The sequence below is a fragment of the Lactuca saligna genome, chromosome 3 (genome assembly GCF_052625555.1).
Source record: "Lactuca saligna cultivar CGN05327 chromosome 3, ASM5262555v1, whole genome shotgun sequence".
Taxonomy (NCBI): domain Eukaryota; kingdom Viridiplantae; phylum Streptophyta; class Magnoliopsida; order Asterales; family Asteraceae; genus Lactuca; species Lactuca saligna.
Window position 1 is genome coordinate 24,132,628 of NC_136419.1, and position 8,075 is coordinate 24,140,702.

The 8,075-nt window shown below is 32.9% G+C and overlaps 1 protein-coding gene across 1 annotated transcript; it reads right to left on the bottom strand.

The window, feature by feature from the left end:
* Positions 1-1,063: 1,063 nt before the first annotated feature.
* Positions 1,064-4,677, bottom strand: LOC145034810 (sugar transporter ERD6-like 16). The gene is made up of 16 exons (XM_078983327.1): positions 4,374-4,677; positions 4,230-4,292; positions 4,051-4,140; positions 3,510-3,569; positions 3,326-3,391; positions 3,165-3,230; positions 2,979-3,054; positions 2,817-2,881; positions 2,626-2,718; positions 2,406-2,486; positions 2,240-2,324; positions 2,040-2,149; positions 1,897-1,956; positions 1,688-1,801; positions 1,485-1,599; positions 1,064-1,377 (listed from the first exon to the last, which is right to left on the bottom strand). Exons 1-16 carry the CDS (start codon positions 4,569-4,571, stop codon positions 1,241-1,243), a joined length of 1,479 nt encoding a protein of 492 aa, XP_078839453.1. The 5' UTR covers positions 4,572-4,677; the 3' UTR covers positions 1,064-1,240.
* Between the last annotated feature and the right edge of the window lie 3,398 nt (positions 4,678-8,075).

An 8,075-nucleotide genomic window follows, 5' to 3' on the forward strand; every position in this document is an offset into this window, starting at 1 on the left:
CAGGACATGCTTAGTAGCAAGTGGGTTACACTTAATAAAAAGTGCACCAAGTTTAATTCTATCTACAACAAACGTTCTTCGCACAAGCAAAGTGGTGCGAATGACTTCGATGTGTTTAGAGCCACGAGGGAGCAATATCATGTCGAAGCGGGTCACGTTTTCGAGTACGACAAATTTGGGAGATTTTGAGAAATAACCCAAAATGCCTTAAGACACCAACATCATCAGAGATACAATCAAAGAGGGTCTTGTGGTTCGGGTTCGGGTGGCGTTTCCAACGCACGAACGCACATCGACCTCAACGCTAACACCGATGAGCCCACGGGCAACATTGAAGAGATCTCCCTGCCATGACGACCGATAGGGCACAACAAAGTGAAGCGCGTTCAACGACATGCGTATGAAAGAGAAAGTAGGATTCGAAAGCACGCGGAAATGAATGAGAAATTCGACGCCTACAGTGAAATCGCAATTAAAAAATATGAATTGTAATGTGAGCATTTAGAGTTCCTTCGTTAGCAAACGAAGGACAATCGAATGGCAAATGATTTGACAATTCTTCAGACAAGTGAGAAAAATACAGCACCGAGACAAATGCAAAGTGCTCTGAAAGATGAAAAAGAAGATTGAAAAGAAATATTTGGGTGAGGACTAGTGTATCATTATGTTTTTTAAATTTAGAACTATCATATTTTTTCCGTTCATTTTATTTGTAATGTCGTTTTAATTAATGTTATTTTTAACTTTAAGATTTAATTAAATTACATGTGTTGTTAATTTATATGTTTTTATTAATATTATGAAAAATAAAAAACAATTGGAAAAATAGAAATTAAAAATATCAAAAAAATAAAAGAAATAGAAAATAAAAAGTGTTATAGCATGTTATTTGGTGTTTCCAAATTGATGTTATAATATCATGTATAACTAGAATGGTGAGATGACAACTTTTGGTTATGATAACATGTTATCTACATCCATCGGTCTTAAATATTAAAAAGGGTTAGATATTTTATAGAGTGGTGAAATAGTTTTTAAAAAATAAATAAAAGAACAATGCAAATATACCTAACTGATTGATAATTTTATATATAAAATTGAATAATGATTAATGAAATAGATTACAGGCTCAACTACACAAAACTGAAAAGAACTAATAATACATTTAAAATATCTACCTATGAGCTATGACTACAAGTACAAGAACCTTTTCCGATACGACAAACAACTAACAACACTATCATTTAGAGTTGGAGTTGGAGTTGGAGTTGATAGACGCTTGAATTTCTTCTAAGCTTTTCCCTTTCGTTTCAGGAACTAATTTTGCTACAAATACAACCGTAAGAATACAAAACCCGGAGAACAACCAAAATGTACCTACAATAAAACGTGACCAAAAGATTAATATACAAAAACTAAAAACGTGACTAATTAATTAATACAGCTGCCAGCTGGATGATGAATAATGAATTATGAATACATACCCGCAGGACTCCAGTTGATGAGAAAGTTAAAACTATACGAAACCACCCACGCACCCAACCAATTCACCAGCACCACCACACTCCCTGCCGCCCCTTTTATATGCAGCGGGAATATCTATGTCAACAAAAAACAACACGGCCCGTTTATTAGACCATTTACTGCAAAAACACTTTATAATTAAAATTAGGTTTTTGATTGTTACCTCAGACATGATCAACCAAGGTACTGCTCCCATTCCGATTGAAAATGATGCTATGAATATAAGAACACCCGAAACTGCAAGAAGTGGGACCCATTCCAGGAAAATGGATTGGCCCTGTATTCGGATACTAAAATTAGTCGTTGATGGTTTACAAAATATGAAGGAAAAATATTCATATTTGATTATTTGGGTTATAAACTAATAAGGACCTTGAGGAAAAACGAAGTTCCAGCTAGAAAACACCCTAGAAATGTTCCGGATGAAGATACCTGAAGAATATGAGGGGAAGGAAAACTGTTAATTATATTAAGACAAAAAGAAATGTCTCGATTAAGTCAAAAAAAAAGGTTACCAGAAGAAGTGCCCTTCTTCCAGATTTGTCCATTAAGACCACACCAAGCATTGTTACAGGAATCTGTATTAAGGCATATGCGATGGTTCCAGCTTTTCCTGATGAAAGCCCTGTTGTTGTTCGTAACAATTTCAAACCCAATTATTAACTGAAAATCCATGAATAATCGAGATTCTTTGTGTATAAAAATTTAAAAATACCAGCAGTTTCGAAGGTTTCGCTTGCATAGAATCCGATTCCATTGATTCCACCAGATTGCTGACATACCATCAATCCGACACCAATCTAAACCACAAGTTATATATACCCTTTATTATAAAACCCTAAATTCCAATTCATCAAGAAAATAAAATGTTTTATGCTTACAATAACCGCTTTAATGTATTTGGCATCGAATAAATCCAGTAGTCGGACTTTAGGAAGGCTTTGAAGAGTAAGTATACTTTCCTATAATAAAAAAAAAAAAAAAAAAACAAAAAGTCAGCAACCTTTGACTTCTCGGTGTAACTCTTTGCACAAAATTTTGTCTGAAATTGCACTTCAAACACACCCTTGTGATAATATAGCAGAAAAATTATTACTATACATGTATCTCATCGGCTTCAGCAGAAACATTTGCTTTTGCACCACGAAGTTTGCGTAAAGAATATTCGGATTCCACTTCACGTCCCACCTTTGCCTAAAATTTATAATAACATTTATATATATTATGCATTAATTATTATTAGCTCTAATTGTACAAAAACTCATAATTTTCAAAGTAGATAGAACACATACCAGCCATCTAGGGGACTCTGGGATAAATAGTAGGCCAACAAGCAAAAGAATACAGGGAACGAGTCCTGGAAATCAAACACAAAAAGAATTTAGATTAATTTTCACAAAAAAAAAAAAAAAAAAAAAAAAAAAAGTTAGGTTTTTAATACTTGTTGTACATACCAGTTAAAGCTAAAGTTCTCCATGAAACAACTGTTCCCAACAAGAATGATATTGATGAACCAGTAACGATCATGAGCTGCATGAATTAATTAACAAAAAAAGAAAAAGGAAAATTTTCAAGTTATACAACTCCATGTTCATGGAAAATTTGCAAAAAAAGTGGAGAAAATTATGCATTTCAAGTACCTGATTGAGGGTGGTGAGGCCTCCACGAAGATCTTTTGGTGCTATCTCCGCGATATATATTGGAACCTATGAATCAAAGACAAGTTTAAAAAATTTGTACATATTGTGAAGTTAATAAATAATAGTGGTATCGAATTTGAATAAATTTTTTGGTAATTTACCACAAATGAGAAAACTCCTATGCCATATCCCGTGAAGAATCGGCCCATATCAAGTAAAAGAGCCCCCTACGTCAAACAGAGGCAACAAAAATTTAAGTAATAGTTTAAAATAACATTAAAAAAATATGTAGAATGGTTGTTTTGACTTTTGAGGTGGAAAAATAGGGTTTTGTTTGTAATTTACCATGGAGACAAAGATTGCAAGCCATCCTGCAATGCAGAAAACCGCGGATAATGCCATTGCCTGTTTTCATCAATAAAAATATAAAATAAACACGTGTTTACTTCATGCACATGTTTATGACACTCATGTGTACATGATCAACTATAAAATGATATTTGTGTAATATAAAAAGGTTCATGATTTGTTATATCGGAATCGACATCTGAAAATCCGATCATAGGCATAAGACAAGACTAATTTATTGTATCGTATGGAGAAAAATCATTATTGAAATTGAAGAAACAAGATCCGCTGAAAATCTTTAAAGATTATAATATAAAAAGATTCGTATCAGTTTTATAACCCACAGTTTCTTATTATTAATAGAAATTACAGTGTAAAATTTGGTCAAACAGAGCTTCCAAATAGTCCTTTATAAATATTGTATCTCTTTATATGTTCTTTGATCTTCTTTTTGTCATGTAGCACAAAGCAAAAAAACAAACAAAAAAAAAAAGTAACAGGCTAAAAAGTATAAACACAAATTTGTGAAATCTCATACCCCTTTTCGACCGATTGTGTCTGCAATTCTGCCACTTGTGATTGCTCCAATCATGGCACCGATGGTTACAATGGAGCCAAAAAGGGAATACTACAAAAAGCGAATACACCATTCAACAATCTCTTTAATTATAAATCCCCAAAAAAACAGGAGGAATCGACGAAGAACAAATAATCAACCTCAGCAACCGATAAATTCAAATCCGTGCTGATAGCAGATTGAGTAGGAGCAGAATATCCCACCTTCAAAACAATTTCAAAAAAATCAGCCAAACAAAACCCTTAATTCCAAACACCTAATCGAGTAGATTACTTTCAACTTACACACGATCCGAATTCGAGAGACCCACAAACGGCGACAGCAGTGCTTAGAAGCACCATACCGATTGAATGATTCTGATCGATTTCTTCTTCTTCAGAAGACTTCACATTTTTCGAACTATTGTCGAGAAAAGGTTCCACCAAATCTTCTAGCCCTTTGTTATCCCCTTTCTCAATGTCTCTGTGCTCCGTAATCGCCATTGCTTAACAGAGCAGGAGTGAGGAGACGAAGAGGGGAGATATTTGTATTTGTATTAATTGGCCCCAATTGGGCGCAACAGAAGCAGGAGATATTTATAGGGAAAAGGCAATGATTAGGGTGGCGATATAAAACGACAATTTATAAGGAATGCATGTGAGAAGGAAAGAACTGAAGAAGATGGAGACGCCATGTGAGATGAAGCTGTATCTGACGTGGTTTTACGTGTCCGCCCGCTTCTCTCACCAATAACGCCATTGCTTCCCTTTGTCACTTGTTTTTCTTGATTCAAAGTTTCGAACTATCCTTGGATTTTTGTTATCAACTTGTCATCATCTTTAATCGGGTCCAAGATAATTAAAACATTTTCATAATCTTAAAAGATATTAAAATTTTGAGTTATTCAAATAAACATGCTTTCCATACTATTATTTTTAATTAAAAATGATTTAATTTTACTCTTGTTAAAAGTCTCATAGAAAAAATAATCATTAATTAAAAGATCTCATTGAATTATCAATTATGTACTACATAGAATATAATATTTTAGGTAAGTAGTATGATATTGAGAAATATTTGGAGGGATGTATTATATGACTTAATTTTTTTTTTTAAAAGTTAACTATAAAGCTCAAAATATTTGAACATTTTGAATTTATAAAATAATAAAAAAAATAATGATTTATTATAATGAAAATGTTTATTTTATTTTTTAAATTAAAATAAAAAAAAACTAATGAGTTTTAATTTTATGAATTTAAAATTAAAATGTAAGTTTATTAATAAAATTAATATCTATTTATTACCACATTTATTTCAAAATAACTACAAAATAACATTTGTTAAATAACTACTATAGATAATCATTTAATTTAAAATAAATACAAAACGAAATTTAGTAAATTAAATGAGAGTTTGATAACTGATAAAAAAAATCATTTATTAGAGATGATGATATATGTATATCTTTTATCTGTTTTTAAACCGACTAATTTATTATTTTACTTTCAATTATTGATATTTTTTACTTTGATAATGTTCGATTTTTACGTTGCCAAATGCTTTTTGACGTTATTATATTTATATATGAAGCTCAATTACATATTTAGATCTAAACAATGGAGTAAATTACTCCAATAATTCTTATCGTTCGGGTTAGCATGTTTAACTTTCCTTTTTTAAATTGGGTAGTCTTAGGATTTGGTTTTGTTTGGCTTTTTGTTTATAATCAATGTTAAAAGACATGATTTGCTCTTACTTTATATATATATATATATATATATATATATATATATATATATATATATATATATATATATATATATATATATATATATATATATATATATATATATATATATATATATATATATATATATATTATACACAAAACTCCGGTCCATGTGGTTTTTCATAATCTAGGATGTTTATGGAAAATATTTGTGGTTTTATTTCTATTGTGTTCGATCTCTTAACCACATATATATTTTTCATTTATTTTTATAATTAGTTTTAACTAAAATATTAAAATAAATAAATAACATCATCTCTCTCTCTCTCTCTCTCTCTCTCTCTCTTGAGTAAAGAAAAAAGTCAAAAAAATCTCCATCCCCATCTTCTTCTTCCAGACCACTCAACTCGGTAAGAGCCACCGTCCCCCGTCGCAGCTTTTGCCCTTTCACTCATCTGTAAAAACGAAGTTTTTGAAAGTCGGTTGCGATGTGTGTTACGTGAGAGAAGTGGGTAGTGAGTCGTTGGTTTTCAGGTAGGCGCAAAAGTACTGCCCACCTTCCTCTACGCCATCCTTCCTTTCACCGTACAAAACAAACCCAAGCTTCATATTTGTTTTTGAAGGTTCAAAGAAAGTTTGACAAGAAATCGCACCATATCAAAACCTCTATCACACCAACAACCAGAAATCAATACCCCAAGCACCTAAACTCCAAACACTGCCCTTGTGATTGTCCTCATCTCATTTTCCTCTTCTTTTTCTTATATTCTCTTGTCTTTTCTCTTTTATTTTCAAAAACACCTAGATTATGGGTACGAACATTGAACACAAACCCTTCATATCCCTTACATGTCTGCTCTGATCTACTTTGCCATCCGACAAACCACTACAACATCACTCGCCATCGAAGCTAGGGTTTGTAGAATAAAGATTAGCGTTCAACGAAGACAATGTTAGGATGAATTGGAAGAAGGTGCCTTCTTTCACACACACGTACTCAAGAACATACCACCTATACTTCCACCGGTAAGGAATAAAGAAAACCCTCATAATACACCCCTCCCCCTCTTCGACTTCTTCATTTCCTCACGTCACCTCTCACCTCCCTTACAACCACCTCCGGCAACCAAAAAAAACCAAAGGGATTAGAAAACAAAAAGGGGTATACAATATCGGAGTTAGAATTAAAGACACATGACATGATCTTGGTTATAATATTGAACATATGGGGCTTAAGAATGCTCTGATTTGTATATATTCATCTTCTTTGTTTCATATTTGATATAAAATATATTATTTTGTTTTCCCTTTTTTGTATCTAACCAAATCGATTCCAATATTGGTTTGTACCAATGTTTTGAAAACCGGACCGGACATCGAACCGGTCGTCATAGCGGTTCGATGGTTCAACTGGTCTAACCGGTTGAACCGGTCCCAAAAACCGGACGAACCGTTTGTGTGTCTGTGTGTGTGTGTGTGTGTGTGTATATATATATATATATATATATATATATATATATATATATATATATATAAGTTGTAAATAAAAAGAATTGATTCCCACATCGAAAGTTAGGAAGAAAGTATTTGGTTGTTGGCATTAAAAAATTGAAGGGTTAAAGCTTAACAGTGTCTCATTGAATCCCACATCGCTAGCCTATTCAAATTTGGAATAGCAAATGGTTCTATAAATGCGTTTTCAGAGCCGGTGTACCAAATCAATTCCAATACAGTTTCTTAAGTTTCAAACCAAAGTTGAGGATATATTATGAGCTTTCATATTTTTTATGAAAATTTAAAGTGATTATTTGCCAAAGTTAAATTTTAGTTAAAAGCACCGGTTTTAACCGGTTGAACCAGGCCGGTTCAACCCAGTTTACATTAAAACCGCCGGTTTTTTACGGTTTAAGCTACAAACGGTTTTTGGGCTTTATAAAACCGGCCATAACACCGGTTCCCGGTTGAACCGGTCCGACCGGCCGGTCCAGTCCGGTTTTCAAAACAGTGGTTTGTACAGAGGAGGGCAGGACTAGTGGGATACAAAGGTGAAAGGGTGGAGTGATGGTTTTTGGTTGTGGGTGTGATAAATTTTTTGATATATTGTAATTTCTTGTGAAACTTTCTTTGAACCTTCAAAAACAAATATGAAGCTTGAGTTTGTTCTATGCGGTGAAAGGAATGACATTGTAGAGGGAGATGAGTGGTACTTCTATCACCTGAAAATTGGCATCCCATTTCTCTCGTATAACACACTTCACAAACGAATTTCAACAAC